This window comes from Anabrus simplex, chromosome 3, assembly GCF_040414725.1.
Source record: "Anabrus simplex isolate iqAnaSimp1 chromosome 3, ASM4041472v1, whole genome shotgun sequence".
In the NCBI taxonomy this organism is placed as follows: Eukaryota; Metazoa; Arthropoda; class Insecta; order Orthoptera; family Tettigoniidae; genus Anabrus; species Anabrus simplex.
In genome coordinates this window covers 507,076,467-507,094,962 of record NC_090267.1, presented here as the reverse complement: position 1 = coordinate 507,094,962, position 18,496 = coordinate 507,076,467, and the positions used below count along the sequence as shown (strand labels likewise).

The 18,496-nt window shown below is 40.2% G+C and overlaps 1 protein-coding gene across 1 annotated transcript in view; it reads left to right on the top strand.

Moving 5' to 3' along the window:
- sick (sickie) overlaps positions 1-18,496 on the top strand; it is a 501,196-nt gene that overhangs the window by 443,407 nt on the left and 39,293 nt on the right. Inside the window, exons 24-25 of the mRNA XM_067143723.2 lie at positions 5,266-5,504; positions 7,521-7,667. Of these exons, the coding sequence (XP_066999824.2) occupies positions 5,266-5,504; positions 7,521-7,667 (386 nt within the window). The remainder of the gene's footprint in view (positions 1-5,265; positions 5,505-7,520; positions 7,668-18,496) is intronic.

The window sequence follows — 18,496 nt, the reverse complement described above, 5'->3', positions numbered from 1 at the left end:
GATGAGGTTGACGTCAGGAAGGGCATACAGTCGTAAAACTCACTACAAAGATTCGTCTCGCTTCATACTCAACCCCGTAGAGAAAAGGGATAAGGGTATTGTATTATCACGTTATGCAATATTGATACAAAATAACTTAATGGCCAGTCATTTGTCTCTGTCAGTTGAACAGTAGGCCTACCACACAGTAAACGTGAATAGACCTGATCACTGCTTTCATTTGAATTATCGTCATGCACAACGTCATCTTCACTGCCGTCTCGTCAGCCATGCACTGCAATCGAGAGCATTCGAGTTCTCGTCTTTTAAAACCTTTTATAGTCTAGAATGAAACTATTTTTAGAATCCAGTGTGAATCTATTCCAAAATGGTTTCTGGAGATGGTCTCTATTCCCAGTTGGTGTATGTGTAGCAGAAGCCACTCCTGAATAAAGCCATGCTGTAGAAAGTGTGCCATACCACCAGCTGATAACTGGCGTATGTTACGAGTTATACTTCCGAATGTAATGCATAGTGACTGGAAGCATTCTTTTGATAACTGTGGCTGTTGAAAGCCAGACTTATTTTTAAGTATATTTCATGCCTGTTCACTACATTTATCACATCAGGATTTACTTAAACAACTGGGACCCCCTGTGGATGGGGGACGCAGACGAAGAATACACCCGAGGTATCCCCCGCCTGTCGTAAGAGGTGACTAAAAGGGGCCACCAGGGGAAGATACATTTGAACCAGAGGTGCCAACTATTACGGATTGTCCATAATGATTACGGATTTCACTTCGCGATTACGGCATTACGGTCAAGGGGGGGAATTATTACGGAAAAGCAACATTGTCACGATAAAAATTAATTTCTGCGAAAAAAGGAAAGAAGTAAAAAATGTTCAATCCCTTAGAGCATTACTGGTCAACCCTCCTTGTTTCATTGTTTGTAAGTTGGCAACTAAACATATTAGGCAGTTATTTGGTTGTTACTTCGTTTTGTATCCCGCGAGCGTTGTGAAATCACGGCCAGCTATATAGATATATGCTGCTCTCTTAGCTAGAATGACACGGGAATGATGTAGGCTCTACTCCTTGCTCTGCTGTTCTCCAGTGCGCGGTTTGTAGTGTGCGTAGAACGAGTGGTATATTTAGCGCATTTCAATTCTAATTATCCTAGACGTTGATTCGAAAAGTAGTGATAGGTTTTGTGAAATGAAGCGGAGCAATTGTCAAATTGCATCTTCTTCTAAGAAGACAGCAGTGTTACAGAAATATCGAGACGGTTACACAAAGGAATGGCCGTGCTTACTTGCCTCCCGTGTTAGTGAAAACCACGTGTTCTGCAGTGTGTGTTCATGTGATTTCTCTGTGGCTCACGGTGGACGAATGATTGCAGAAGACACATAGAATCCAAGAAACATCACACATACGGTGAATCAAAATTACGAAACCAGTCTGTTTCATCGTTGTTCGTAAAAAGTAATGAAACTGCGGTGACAAATGCCGAATTATTGTTCACATCATTTCTTTTGGAGCATAATATTCCGTTATCAGTTTCAGACCACGCTGGAAATTTGTTTAGATCAATGTTCCCCGACTCTAAGATATCTCAGAAATATGGTTGTGCAAGAACTAAAACCTCTGCTTTGGTTCAATACACGGCATCTGAGGCAAAAAAAGAAATAAGTGAACTTTTGCAAATAACGCCTTTAACTTAGGCTACTGATGGTAGTGTGGATTCAAATGCAGTTAAACTTGATCCTATAGTTGTATCTTTCTTCAATGCTCAGAGAGGCCAAATATCAACTCTTCTATTGTCATTGTTAGAGAGTACCGACAATACAGGTGAGGGAATTTTCTGTTATTAATAGTGAATTGTCTTTTTTAGCCATTCCATGGGAAAATTGCATTTCTTTTTCATCTGACAATGCATACACAATGAAAGATACGAATAAAGGTGTTGCCAAATTTGTGAAGGACAGGCATTCTTCTGTATATGTCCCGGGTTCATGTCATCTCGTACATCTGTGCACAAAAAGCAGCAGCCCAATTACCAGTCAATGTAGAGAACTTTTTGGTTCAGTTTTATTACTATCTTGATAAGAGTTCTAAAAGGCAAAACACGTTGAAAGTTTGTCAGGCTGTTTGTGGCACAGAGGGTCACAAAATTTTGAAATATGTTACTACTCGTTGGCTCTCGCTTCTTCAGTCCATTGATAGAGTTCTTGAGCAGTGGGAAGCTTTGACACTCATGTTTTGTAGTGAGACCCACCATAAAAATGAGACCACCGGGCAGTTTGAAACTGAAATCTTTCATACAAGACCCACACACAAAACTGTTTTGCTAATTTCTTCAGAGTACACTTCCTGTTTTTAACTCTGTGAATATATTTCTGCAACAATATGCTCCAGCCATACATCTTCTTTGGAGGAAACTTACTGGTCTTTTAACTGACCTATTGGTCAGATTTGTTCAGCCATGTTCTCTTCAGTCAAAATCTACCTCCCTTTTGAGTGTTGAATTCAAGAGGAGGAAATACCAGAAAGCCAATAAGGACTTGGTAATTGGAGCAAAAGCTAGGGCATACTTGAAAGATAATGACTGTGATGAAGAGATGTTTCATAATTCTGTCAGAGAGTTTTATATGGCAGCTTGCAGTTAGATTATCAGGAAATTTCCCCTTGATGATGAATTTCTTCATCATGCCGAAGTTGTAGACATCTCTCTCAGAATGAAGGTTTCCTATTCATCTCTTGAATATTTTGTTCGAAGATTCCCAACTTTGGTCAAGGAAAGTGAACATGACAAACTTGAAGATGAATTAGCAGTTTACCAGTGTGATACTTTCCCTGAATACATTGTACATGGACCTAACATTGATATGAATTGGGGCAACACTGCAGAGCTTAAAAATGAAAGTGGACAAATTAAGTATAAAACCTTAAGTAATGTTGTATTTGCCTTACTAAGTGTACCTCATAGTAACTCTCCCACAGAAAGAGTTTTCAGTGTTGTTAGGAAAAATCAGACAGAATTCAGGCCTACGTTAAGTACATCTACACTGGAATGGTTCTGAAGACGAAAATGTCATCTCGGGGAAGTATGTTTCAAGAAAACCTACACCGAAAAGCAGCTGCTGGGTGCGAAACAAGCTACAAAGAATTTTTTATCGCAGAACTAACAGGTAATGAGCAAATTTTATTGTGTAATATGATATACTTTAGAATAGATTGCTATAGGAAAGAGCAAACGGGGTGCTTTGTATTAAACTCGTAAATGTTTTGCCGGGGGGAGTTAAAAATGAGATTACTGATAACCCGCTTCAAAGGTTGGCACCTCTGTGGAACCATGAAACTCCTTGTGATTAGTACCACCACGTGAGGAACACCATGGGTTGCTTTTCCTTTCGCGTAGTACCACTATGTTAGGTACGAAATAGGTTTGTGATTAGTAGCAAATGAGAGCGCGACAGCTTTTTTACAGTACCTGTGATAAGTAGCACTATATGAGCGACACCATGGGATGACAGAACCAGTGGTTTTGGCGTGCCTATGATTAGTACCCACTATATGAGGAACACCACGGGATAGTACGAGTCCCTGTGATTAGTACACTTAGGTGATGAACACCATAGGTTTGCGTTGCCTGTCAATGGCGCCGCAATGTGCGAAACACCGTAGGTCTGTAATGCATGTACGAATTTCGTTACCTGTGAGTAGTACCATAATGTGTGCAATACCGCGAGTCTGCTGTTCTTGATTAGTACCACAACATGATAAATACCATGGTTCTACATTACCAGCCATTGACCTGGATATTGAACCCCTTTAGACAACAAACATCATCGATTTAGTATGGCGCTATAGAAGCAGTTTCTTTACGCCAGCTTCTGTGCACATGAGGCACTGTGGGTCGGTTCCACTGATCGTTTTAAATTCATATACATCCATTCATTCTTCGTCCTCACGTTTTGAATTATGGTCAGTGGAGGATTTTGGCTTTTTTAATTTGCCATTTCATTTAGTCTCATTTTGTACCATTAGATGTTAGGCCCCTTTAAACAACAAGCATCAATCAATCATCAAACAACTGGAAATGAGATAAGAGAGACTGCATTGTTTAGGTTAGGTATGCTATCGCCCGGATAGTGCCAAAAGTTCCACGACGGAAAGAATAAACATAAATAACAGGAAAGTTTGCCACATTTATGGATATCTACAGGTGTAGCAATAATGCATTTTATTATCATAATGTTTAATTTTGTACAACCTTTGTCTCCATTTTTTAAATTAATGCATAGTATGTTTTGTTTGGTGTCCCCGAAAATCGTTAAAAGTGGGGACATAAAATCAATATTATCATTATTATTATTATTATGATGTACGTTGGCGAGTAAAATAATCGTTATAAATGGTTAGTTTTTATCACATTTTAAACTTACTTTTCTTCAAAAAATACCTACATTGGCCCGAGTTACAAAATATTAAACGATCACTTTGTTAATGATTTCGCCTGCTATGTTAATACCAACAACCATGAATATTTCTCAACTAAAGTAAACTCATTTCCTCATCCCAAGGTGGTGCAGCTCTTTTTAGACACACCCCCAGTGGAGGGGAGTTACATGTACCATTTTTACCACATATCAACCTTCCTGCCATTTGTAAGTACGGTACGGTACCGGGAATCGAACTTAGACTCCCGAGAACGGCAGCTAATTGTGCTAACCATTACGCTGGCGGACATTCTTAACTGCAAAACAGACACACAGCATGACTGATGCATGCTTGCAATGCGCGGGTCGGACGCAAAACTTTTCACCTATTTGTGTGACGTCATCAGAGCTGAAGTAGGCCTACAATACGGAGGCGTACATTTCTTAAATATGAAACACGGATGTACCGCATGACCTCGACACGTGTTTTCATTCCTTGGGTCGTACAGACGAAACTGCTCACAAATTTGTGCAATGTCATTAGAGCTGCAATAAGACTTGTACCCGCTTCGAAGCGGAATTGTTCTTCTCTGATGAATTACGTTGGGGGGGGTCTTGTATGCAAGATTATTTCATTTTCTTTGTTTCAAAAAGCCGGGGGGGGTGGTTAATACATGAGTAAATACAATATTTGCAGTTTTACTTCAAAGGAATTATCTGATTGTGTGTAGCACAAAAGTGGACAGAACACTGATATTAAAGTAACAATATGTTAGTACAAAATAGCGTTAGATCATCTCATTCATTTTTTGTTGTTGTGAGTAATGTGTTTTATTCCTGTAGGAGTATGTGTTGCGAGTGGATCCTGTGTCGAACCTTGGGCTGAGTGCAGAGTCTGTATGGAGTTACCACGTAGGGGAGGTGGTGCGATACAAGGATAGCCAAGTGCCTGAGCTCTTGCCCTATGGGTATCTAGTGGGCAACACCAAGAGCATCCAGATTTGCTTGAAGGGTGCTCTTCATAGTGGAAGTGTTGATGCTTTAGCATTTGAAACACTCATTCCTAAATCAATAGTACAAAGGTGAGAACGCTCTTGTCCTACCTTCCTATCTTTATTTAATAGTTTACAGGAAGGATGTTCAGAAATCAGTATTTTTTGACAAGCAATAATTGTTAGGGCTCGGAAGTTGAAAACCTATAAATTGACTAAAAAGGACCTAAAAACTGTCAAAAATGACATAAAAATGCAATCCAACTTATTCATAATTTTAGTTTTAATTTAATATTTAATTAAGGAATATGTTGTTAAAAAAGCAAAATTCTGGTGGTATGCAATATACAGTGCAAAAATATATCAGTGAAATACTTCTTCTTTCAGACATATATTTTTATATAAACATAATTTAAAAACTCCGTGGATCAGTGCGCCAGCCTCTCACCGCTGGATACCGTGGTTCATATCCCGGTCACTCCATGTGAGATTTGTGCTTCACAAAGCGGAAGCAGGACAGGATTTTCTCCGGGTACTCCGGTTTTCCCTGTTGTCTTTCATTCCAGCAACACTCTCCACTATCATTTAATTTCATCTGTCAGTCATTAATCATTGCTGCAGAGGAGTGCGACAGGCTTCGGCAGCTGGCACGATTCCTAACCTCGCCACTAGATGGTCGTTCATTCCATTCCTGACCTGGTCAGGTGACTGGAAACAGGCTGTGCTTTTCAAATAATTTAAAAAAAGGAATTCTGATTTTGTTAAAAAAGTACTTGCAGAATTTAGAACGAAATTTTTTTCCACCTAGAATGAATTCAGCGAACGTGCAATGGCCATCCTGGAGAAAGAAATTAGTATAATTGGAATGATATTTAGCTTAACCACTCTGGGATTGCAGAAATAGGAATTCAGAAACCTTCGCTCAGTTGGCTTTGCAGTGTATCACAATAGTCATTCCAGGTTCTTAGCTGTAAAGGATCATCGGTTTTCAGTCAGCACATTGCAAAAGGTTGAGAAACTGCTCTCCACATCAACAGACCTTAAGGGTTCATACTTGAAACAAGTCAGGCTGTCCTCTTCAAAAACACTCGCATCAAAATTTTCTCCTTTCAATGTTTCATTTATCTTGCACATAATTTGATACCCCTGGTTTATTTTAAGCACTAATTTCATTTTTCATTTAATTTTCTCTGTTTTCGAATATGGCTCAAATAAATGTATTTACTAGACGAAAGATGTTTGAGAGGTGATGGAAAAATTAATGATGATTCGAATCAAGAGTGGGCAGTAAAAATGTAGTTGAAGGAAGGTGAAGTCTTTAAAAAAAGTTGTTAAGACCTAAAGAAGGACCAATAATCCAAAAAAGGCAAAAAAGGACCAATAAAACCCACCATTTTCTGGCCTACAATGACCCAGAATGAACATATGTTGAGCCTCGTCTTCAGACACTTGAGAAAGAAAAAAAAGGAACTTCCGAGCTCTAGTAATTGTTATCAATTATTAGAAGGATACTCTCAGTAAAAATAATTTGATATGAATTTTAATATTCAGATCTCTAGCATTGCTGCCTTACTTAATTCTTGCTGTTCTGAATTACGTGTAATGTTGAATTATTTTCACTTTTAATATACGCTACCAGTAGAATCAAGAAGTAATTGAACTTTGGCTGGCTCTGTACAGCATACTCTATTTTCCAGTAAAACCTGTGGTCACCTGCTGCATAAGAGTAGGGATGTAACCAAAAAAGTTGATAGTAATTGGTGCAGCTGACAGCTTGATACAGTTAAGGCATACCGGCGCAGGTTCCAAGGGTGCATGGTAAAACGACCGTTGAAAGAGCAGCGAGTAAACATTTAAATTTTGTGTGAAACTGGGCTGGGTTCAGCGAATTTCTTTGAAATAATGTATTCAAAATAATTTCTTGTTGACTTAAAACAAAAATGGCCTTAATGTAAGGAACAGTATCCTTATACCAAGAACTATCCCTTTATTTATTTGTTTGTTTGTTTGTTTGTTTGTTTGTTTGTTTGTTTGTTTGTTTATTCATTTATTTGTATGTTTATTTATTTATTTGTTTGTTTGTTTATTTTCATGTAATGCTTGCAGATACGTTTCCCTCCTTTCTGAACATAGAAGAATAATTTTGTGTGGGCCAAGTGGCACTGGGAAGTCTTATCTGGCGAATAAGTTGGCTGAATTCCTTGTTCTTCGGGAAGGGAAGGATTCAACTGCCGAAGCTGTAGCTACCTTCAAGTAAGTAACTGATATCAAATTTGTCTCCCTATTTATACTGTAACACTTGTAGGGACCTAGCAAATTTTACTTTGATTGGTTGTAAATGAGTACTGGCTGTGTGGTGCTGCTGGTTAGGAAGTTCCCTTCTGTGCCAAGTAATGTAAAGCTGCTTGTGTTGGCAGACATTCTGCACCTGCACCCTGATGTTTCCAAACAGCATTTAGAATTATACTAAAGGAATAGCGTTATACAATATCTAGTGACACTTTTGTAGTTCCTGTTGACTGTACAACATTTTGTGGTAAACTTCCAAGCATCAAAATAATCAGAATGTGCAACTTCCGGTTGAGTAGAATTAACAAAATAATTCACTTATCTCCATGTGGATGTAGACAGTAAAATATACTTTGTTCTTTTTGCTGTTCAGGTTGTTGAAAATGACCTTGTAATACGTGTGTTATAATACTGTTCTTTGTTGTGATATATTCCTGTCCAAGTCCATCAGCAATTCTTCTGTAGTTCAAACACCAACTAACTCAGTGGTTCAAATTGGCCATCCTGTTTTAAAACTGAATCAACAGACAGTATCATCAGTGAAAATGTGATAAACTTTTTTGTCCCACTTTAAAAACTAAACACAAAATGGTGCATAGTAATATAGCCAGATATTTATTACAACCCATTTTGAGGGCCATTTTCTTCTTACGTGTATCATAGAGGAATATATTTTGTCTCAACTATCGGCATGTGATAAAGACTTGTTTCCATGACTTGAAATAAACTTTTAACTTGTTAGATATTGTCAAGTAGATGTAATGCATGAGAAAGAGATGTTAAGCAGAGAACAAAAATGTCCAACTGGACACCGATGGTAACCAAACCCACAACAGATCCCTCCTAACACAGCTAGAATGACCACAGCACAATTGGGTAAACTGTGAAGACTGTGGTTGATAAGGGTTGCCACCCATGCTGTATTTCAGATTAAAATCATGCTTTAGTCATTGCCTCATAAAATATTCCTACTAATGGGGTTAAATACTTCTGCCGTCTTCATTTTTAAACTGTCTGAAATTTGAACAGCTCATAGATATACCTTACTTTGATGAAATGTTAATATTTGAATTTACACTGACTGACAGAGCAAATGCAACACCAAGAAGGAGTGGTCAGAACTTTATGCCAATTGCAGGGTAGACTGACGTCACTGAGGTATGATGTGAGATGCGCCGCTGTGCTGCGCACGTAGCGAACGATAAATGGGACACGGCGTTGGCGAATGGCCCACTTCGTACCGTGATTTCTCAGCCGACAGTCATTGTAGAACGTGTTGTCGTGTGCCACAGGACACGTGTATAGCTAAGAATGCCAGGCCGCCGTCAACGGAGGCATTTCCAGCAGACAGACAACTTTACAAGGGGTATGGTGATCGGGCTGAGAAGGGCAGGTTGGTCGCTTCGTCAAATCGCAGCCGATACCCATAGGTATGTGTCCACGGTGCAGCGCCTGTGGCGAAGATGGTTGGCGCAGGGACATGTGGCACGTGCGAGGGGTCCAGGCGCAGCCCGAGTGACGTCAGCACGCGAGGATCGGCGCATCCGCCGCCAAGCGGTGGCAGCCCCGCACGCCACGTCAACCGCCATTCTTCAGCATGTGCAAGACACCCTGGCTGTTCCAATATCGACCAGAACAATTTCCCGTCGATTGGTTGAAGGAGGCCTGCACTCCCGGCGTCGGCTCAGAAGACTACCATTGACTCCACAGCATAGACGTGCACGCCTGGCATGGTGCCGGGCTAGAGCGACTTGGATGAGGGAATGGCGGAACGTCGTGTTCTCCGATGAGTCACGCTTCTGTTCTGTCACTGATAGTCACCGCAGACGAGTGTGGCGTCGGCGTGGAGAAAGGTCAAATCCGGCAGTAACTGTGGAGCGCCCTACCGCTAGACAACGCGGCATCATGGTTTGGGGCGCTATTGCGTATGATTCCACGTCACCTCTAGTGCGTATTCAAGGCACGTTAAATGCCCACTGCTACGTGCAGCATGTGCTGCGGCCGGTGGCACTCCCGTACCTTCAGGAGCTGCCCAATGCTCTGTTTCAGCAGGATAATGCCCGCCCACACACTGCTCGCATCTCCCAACAGGCTCTACAAGGTGTACAGATGCTTGCGTGGCCAGCGTACTCTCCGGATCTCTCACCAATCGAACACGTGTGGGATCTCATTGGACGCCGTTTGCAAACTCTGCCCCAGCCTCGTACGGACGACCAACTGTAGCAAATGGTTGACAGAGAATGGAGAACCATCCCTCAGGACACCATCCGCACTCTTATTGACTCTGTACCTCGACGTGTTTCTGCGTGCATCGCCGCTCGCGGTGGTCCTACATCCTACTGAGTCGATGCCGTGCGCATTGTGTAACCTGCATATCAGTTTGAAATAAACATCAATTATTCGTCCGTACCGTCTCTGTTTTTTCCCCAACTTTCATCCCTTTCGAACCACTCCTCCTTGGTGTTGCATTTGCTCTGTCAGTCAGTGTATTATATCACCTGTAGTTGGAGAAGTAATAACTCGGTTGATGATAAATTAAACAAATCACATCAAATGACATATGACTATTGATTGTTCATCACGAGTTGTTGCTAGGTGCCACTAACAGTTAAAGATGTAAAATTGCTTTTTTCCTAGGATTTCAGTGATCTTTTATTTTTATTTTTTCTTCTGTAGATATATCAAAAATTTTAAAATTTTTAGCAGAAATCAGGCTTTTCTCTGACTATTTAAAGCAGTTATTAACAGTTCAGTAATTTTAATTTGTTGGAGATAAGAAGCATTGGAAATATGTTCTTCCGTTGTAGAAGTGAGTTGGTTAAAATAAGGGAACGATTTAGAAGGATAGAAAAATTGACTCTGCAGGATTTATAAACTGTCGGAGTTGGAAGAAAATAAGAGTTGATCTAACAAGTTCAGACAGGATGTTAGCACAAGTAAAGGAAGTAGCTGGAATGCAGTGTCTCTGGTCCTTCTTCTTTCTTCTTTTCTAGCCTATTTCAATCCACTGCTGGATATAGGTCTCTTCCATGTGCTTCCATCGTCTTCGGTCTTGAGCCACTTGGAACCAGCGTGTCCAGTTGCTGGAAATAGAAAAAAATAGGAACAAATAGATAAATGATTTGTTACCGAGCTCGATAGCTGCAGTCGCTTAAGTGCGGCCAGTATCCAGTAATCGGCAGATAGTGGGTTCGAACCCCACTGTCGGCAGCCCTGAGGATGGTTTCCCATGTTGTTCCATTTTCACACCAGCTGTACCTTAATTAAGGCCACAGCCACTTCCTTCCCATTCCTAGGCCTATCCTATCCCATCGTTGCCATAAGACCTATCTGTGTCGGTGTGACGTAAAGCAAAAAAAAAATGTTTTATCTGGCGAAGTTACACACATTTGTCCCTCTCTTGCACTTAACTAGTAAATACATGAGTAATACCCTTCTACCCTACTGTTCTAATATACTACTGAGGCATTTCAAGGACCAGCTAAAGCATACTAAGAAGATGGCTGGAATCAACTCTCAAACCTGGGATGTACGTGCTGAGAATCACACACTTTGGCGCCACACTGTTTCTACGTCAGTTACTGTGTTTGAAGAGGAACGACTTAGAGATGAAGAGGCTAAACTACAAGCACGGAAGCTTCATCAAGCTCAGCCTCACCTTCCCCCAGACATTCAATGCGATTTGTGTAGACGTATGTTTCATGCCAAAATTGGGCCAAGTCATATGGAACCTATTCACAAATCATTGCTAGTGTGAAAATGTAAAATGCTGAGGAGCATATATACTCAGTTACGAGTTGCAGGCGCTGACGATGACTACATAATATATAAAAATATAATTATTAATTAATATGTATGTATTTCCAACCTTTGTCCTGTTTCTGTAGGGGGTCAGTTGTGAGGCGAGATGAATTTTCGTAGATATGAATAATAGTAACCTAGATAACCATACTGTTTCTTATTACCAAATACGTGATCTTTTCACATAAAAGAGGATTTCAGTAACTGTGACCAAAAAATATTATTGAATATCGAAACCTGTATCCTCACTAAGAAAGACTCGTGAAGGTTGCAGGCATCTGAGATGAAGTTCCTTAGGTCCACAGTTCATAAAACCAAACTGGACAAGTTAACCCTTTCCCGCCCTTAGTGCCCGATAGCGCCAGACTCTTCACTTTGCCTTCCGGTCCTTAGCGCCCGCTTGGCTGCATTATCTGCACACTTACGCGAGCTATGCGATAGTTTTTTGTTTTCTTTGGCTTTGAAGTGTTTATGAGGCATTTATGAACACGCAGTATGATCTACAAGGCTTAGGAAATGAAAGAAGAGGAATAATCTGTCTTGACGTCGCCTAGGAAACGGTCTTGAACAAAGAGGATAGAATAGTATAGAGATGAAACTCAATGATAAATTTCGGTACCAAGCCACTCGGCGCTGGTAGTTTGTCTCCCATCAGAGATAGCGCCACAGTGCGCATTTTGTGCACTATGCTGCTGCTATTATCAACAGATAGCGCTGAGAAGTGACATCCGGCACAGTGACGCACATCCGGGTATGCTTACAGCTCCTCCCCCCTCCTTTCCCCTGCCCCTCGCCCCACCCCCTCCCGCCCGGCGATAATAATGCAGTTCTACTACTTCCATGCCCAATACATTGTAATTCATTTATTTTTATTTCCAAGTACTTACTATGTTGTAAATAATGATCTGATACCCCTAGTTCGTATGGCATACAATGTTACTGAGAACATAACCACACACCTCAAAGCAGCTTTAACTTCAAATGAATGATTGACACATTAACACAAAGCTGATATTATAACAAATAAGAAATCCCTTCGAAAGCAAGACAGCAGAGCACACCATATGCAAGAGAATGGGGTATCCCATCAATATCCAAGTTCCACATGAAAATAAAAATAACAGAATTAAATGCACTGAAACAGGAAATATATAGAACTACATTAATAGAACCATTCAGTTTTCAGCCCCTGATGTGCACTCAAACAGGAAATACAGGATTTCAAGAGGACTGGCAAAGATATATTTCAAATAAACAAGCACATGAGCACTTGGAATTCAAACAACACAAATACTGTAGCATCATGGGAACTATCGATATAAGTTCGAACAAGGTTAATCAATTGGGTAAAGTCGAATTCGATGCAATCCAGCAATATTATCTCCACAATGCTTGACGTTATATGACTAATTAATTTATTAGAAGGGCCCACTGATTGAGGTTAGACTTGAAATACTTGAAATACTTCACTTCGAGACGAACTGCCTTTAATTATTAACATCGCTCATTTCATGCGTACTTGCGTGCCATCTACAGAGCATGTATATAACTATCTACACGTTATGAATGACCTCCAGCGCCATCTAAAATGAGAGTAAAACTACCTGAAGCTAGCTACAGATTGGAACCATAAGCCTTATTAGACTTTCACCCGGGTGGTCTTGAACTTCCGCGAGCGCGGGACAGCTGTTTCGTTCGTAAACATGGCGGGATTTAATACTGCGGATATTGAAACTGAGCTGAATGTAGGCGACGAAAGTGACACATTGTTGAGTAGGAGTGGAGGTGAATTTTTAGTGAGGGAATAACGTATCAACAAAGATAATTTTAGTGATATGGATGATGTTGAACCTGTCCATAATTTCAAAAGAGTATTACGAGAAATATATTATTTTTGACATATGTTATGAGGAGACAAACTATTCATTGAGATAGCCACTTGCATATATATCAATGCAGCATTCAAACAGGCACATTCCGGAAACATAGATACAGAATGTGGACACACTTGCTCAGGGGAAATAGAAGCAGATATACAGTATACATTCCACTTCCAGAATCACGCGGTTATGTGTTCAGAGGGATTCATACAACATGAGAATGTGACAAATAGAGCCTACCTTTGTGTCGAGTACCACAATTAGAGGAGGGGGGGGGGGGGGGTGGTTTGAACCAACAGCCTTATGACTCAGTGAATATGGAAATGGATGTGATGGTATGTTTTCTACTATTATTGAAAATATGAATACATTGTGATCAACAGTTTTTATTATATTTAACTTTTTCTGAAACAGTGTGCTCTGCTTCATTTTTTCCTAAATAATAGGTTGAAATCTGACAATAAGCGGACTGAAAATGTGGGCGGGAAAGGGTTAAGGAATGATGTGGTTAGGAAGGAAGCGTGAATTAAGACATCGTTGTTAGACTGGATCAGCATGTCCAGATTGAGGTGGTTTGGGCATGTAATGAGGATGGAGCCAACAAGGACATCATATGTTAACTTGGAGAGACATGTGGCTGAAAAACAGATGGTGGAAAGACCAAGAGCCCACCAGATGGACATCGTAAAGATGGACATTGCAAATTGGGTAAGACACTGGAGGACGTCATTAACAACAGAACTTGTCTCAATGAGACAGAATGGAAGAGGCTCGCCAACAGTACCTGGGAAACTGGAACTGTAAAATGATGATAATGATATTAAATAGGATTTTGGATAAAGATTATTTATTTAATCAGGGGACCTAAGCTGAATACTGCTACTGTTACTACATAATTTTTAATACTATTAATAATAATGGTAATGTTAAATGTTAATTAATGTTGTGCATATTGCCAGGAGTCACTCACAATTTGTTAGCTAGAGTGAAGGAGGGCCAGGCATATCTTTGCCACTTTGGTTACTTGCTAGAACTGTGGATTTTATCGGATAATTTTTATCCTTGGAATCTCGTTGTAAAAATGCACACATGTTAAAGTTGAAAAATGAGTGTTTGGTGTTACGCTTGCTTTAACCATCTCATTGTCTAGCCTGTTTCTTTTGTTGCTCCAAAACTGATTCACAAGCGAGGAAACTACACTCAAGTTAAGTATTAGTCTCAGGGAAAAATCTAAAAATGTATACCCACTTACCTTCAATTGTCAAATTATTATTCTCAACTGAGAAAATTTCAGTATACAATAATTCATTGAACTGACATGTGCAACCGCCTGTGGTTGGAGGCTGTAGAATGGGCATGCTTGCATCTCGGTAGCAAGGATTGGCAATCGTGGATCCCCTAGCCTAGTTTAGCATTGTTTCCACTTACTTGTGTCAAGTTCCTTGCTGTCAACTCGTGTTCTCTTGCAACCTCGGCGGTATTATTGCGAGGCCCACCTCATGCCCTTTGTGGCCCTTCTCTTTCTTTCGCCGATATCTTCATTCTTCGAATTATCAGATCTCGGATTCATTCTCCCTCTGATTACTGTTAATAGAGGTTGATTGCCCAGTTGCTCTTCCTCTTAAAACAATAATCACCATCACCTGTCACGGTAATTTTTTGTATTGCAGGTTATAAATTTAATTTTTTGTCTGTATTAAAGATCTACTTGTGATACAAATTCTTATAATTGTGTTAATTACCACCTATTCAATACAATAAAAACGTAATAAAAACTTACATATTTATTAAGTTGTTGATATGGTTCATGTTTCGCTCCTTTTTCTTGAGCATCATCAGCCAATTATTATTTACTTAAGGTTATATAAGATCGTGAATCTATTCTATTGGATTAAGATTATGCTTGTAAACCTGATTGACAAATCTCATAATATTTTACAAGTCATATAACAATAAAATGATGTCTTTAAGTTAAAACATATTTGTCTAAAATCTATCTAACTCTGACATTTTATTGATGAGACTCATCTGGTGAATATCCTTTGTGCTTGATGAATCAGTTATCTGCTATAGAAAATGCTTGTGTTGCTCAAGTATACATAAACTTGGTACAGCTTGTACAACTGGGTTGCAGTTAGTACATGGATGGCGTTCGCTATCCTTTCACAACTGTTTAACCTATCTGTTTAGTAGGATGACTTCAAAAGCTTTGATAGTGACTATTAACAACATAGCACCTGTGAACAGTTGTGTTTTTTATCATTTAAAAATTTCCTTCAAAAATCCCCACTCACGTCCAGCTCATAGGGAGATATTTCCCTTTTGATAACAAGGTCGAAAACGGATGGAATTGTACTGTCTGTGTACAATGAGTGGTCAAAAGTCACGGGAAGGGGTGTCCCATTAGAAAATGTGCTGCGTATTACCCCTGAGCGTTGCGGCTAGCTGCGGCATGGCTGAGCAGTCTGTCACAGACACCAGTGTCGTGAAAATGGCAACACATAGCGAGTTAACCGACTTTGAACGTGGGATGATCATCAGTGCATAGGTCATAGCATTGCAGATTTTACACGCGAATTCGGGTTTCCGAGGTGAACAGTGTCAAGTGTGGATCTTCAATATCGCAGGGAGAATGTTACCACCCGCATAAAACGCAGTGCGGGAAGACCACAGGTGTTTAAGGAACGGACATCACGTCGCCTCCACAGAACCATACTGGGTGCTCGACCGGCTACTGTGAGTCACATCACTGCCCAGTTGAATGTTGGGAGTCAGGAACCCATTTTTACCAGACTGTAAGGAGGCAACTACGCTGCACAGGCTTCACCTGCCGACGACCAACTCAAATCCCTTTGCTGACACCTCGACACAGAGCTCAATGACGTGCATGGGCCTGCGAACATCGGCAATGGACCACTCAACTGTGGCAGCATGTGGTATTATCTGACGAATCCTGGTTACAGTTATATCGAGCTGATGGGCGCGTGAGAGTGTGGCATATACCCCATGAAGCCATGGATCTTTGAAGTTACAACCATGTGTTGGCCCTCCAGATCCCCTGATCTTAATCCAGTCGAGCATTTACGGCATGCTGTCGATGCTGGTGTACGCTCCATGATCCCCGCACCAATTACACAAGACCAGTTGTGGGTAGCATTGCAAGATACATGGGTGCAGATCCTTCCAGATAGATTCCAGCACCTTGTAGAGTCGATGCCTCACCCTATTGCTGCCATTTTGAGGGCTCGTGGAGGAGCAACTCATTAGTAACATTACATTCAGTGTCTTCCCATGAATTGTGCTCTTACAATCTGTCAGCACAATACCTAAAAAAAGTTGCTGACTGTTAGTGCATAGTAACTTCACATTTTAATTTGATGTTGTTGTGGCTACCTGTGTGTTATATTTCCATTTGTCTTGTATGACAGGGTGCATACTGCTGCTGTAGATACATTAATAAAAGAGCAGCCTTTTTAAGTAGTACAGGACATTTAGTTGTAGATGTTAGTGCAATGTAAATTTAGTTATAATTCAGTAATGTGGCTCTCTCATTTAACATTGCTCTTCAGGAACTGTGAAAGGTAAGCTGCTTGATCTTTGCAAAATTATTTTTTCAGCTGGCAGCATATTTGGCATGTACAAGTTGACTGTTTATGATAGTCCAGTGTTGGTCTTTTCTTATATTGTAGGAATCTTTTGCATATTAATATTCTGCGATTGAGAATATGTTATTAAAACAGTTTGCATAATCATTTTTCTCTCTGAAGTGCAGGAATTATGGAAAACTGGTCTAGAAAATAGAGATAATTACCAGTTCATCACATAGTAGTGGTTTTCCCTACCTGTTACTACCATTTACTACTTATTCTTTACAGTGACATATTAAGTTACCCTGGGCAAAGAGAAATAGGTATACACTGCTTTGACTTAACCCTCTTGTAGGTGGACTGTTGTAAAAAGAAAATCCTAAAATAATATACCTATTATGATATTTTTTTACTTCTATTTGACGTTATTCCTTGCCGTTTTTCCATTTTCTCTTGCTGAAAGCTTTTACTCCTGCTTTACAGAATTCATGTGGGTTGATAATAAAATAATGGGAAGAAGTGAAATGTTTCATTCATTTTTGTGACTATAGTGAAGTTCGTACCAGCAGGTGAACCTAATCACGATAAGCTTCGAATTTTGTCCGTAACTGAACAAATTGCATGCGAGATGTCCTCCTCCTCCTTCTTCTTCTTCTTCTTCTTCTTCTTCTTCTTCTTCTTCTTCTCGGGCTTTCTCCATTACTGAAGGTGGCCACAATCACAGCAAAGTCTGTGTGATGTTCGGCTGTCCTCATCAGATTAGTTTATATCAAAAGAGCTGTCGATGAGCAGATTATTCGTCCAAAATGTGGGTCTTCATTCTAACAGTTCACCCCTAAGAAACCACATAACTGGGGCATAGCCTTTGTTCTAAGTGATGTATCAGGCTTTAGCTACAATTATGAAATGATTGCAGGAGGCCAGAGAAATGTTGTAATACATGGTGCTCCAGACCTAGGAGCCAGTAGTTGCAGTGCAGCTTACCCAAACACACTCTCGACTCATGATTCATAAGATTTTTGACAGTTGGTTCACCAGTGTCCCTTTGGAAGTATGCTTACACAAGGAAGGACTACTATCACTAGGGACAGTCCTTTCCAATTGTGTGCCTTGTTGTGTTATGCCTAAAGAGGCAGGAAGGAGCAAGATAGTGTGGCAGAAAAGTTGCATCAAAGGATAGCCATTCTTGCGTGCTGTCCCATATATGGCACAAACACCCATAACAAAAATCTGGCAGGTGAAGTTAAGATTTCTTTTTAAAAGTATTTTTCCTGAAGTCAGGACACAATATGTAAGCAGTCAGATATTTTCAGCAGAAAGAAAAGAAAAGTCAGTAAGGGGTTAATGATTCTGCACATGAACTCCAAACTTCAGAAATTTATGGTAGAAATTGTAATATGCTCTGCAGTACAAGGAAAATTTTGTTAAAATGATGTCTGCCTGCTGGAAGGTTAATGCCTTTAAATGATCAGATTAGTGTTACAGTTTACAATTACTGGTGACAATTTTTCTGTTAAACTTGGTT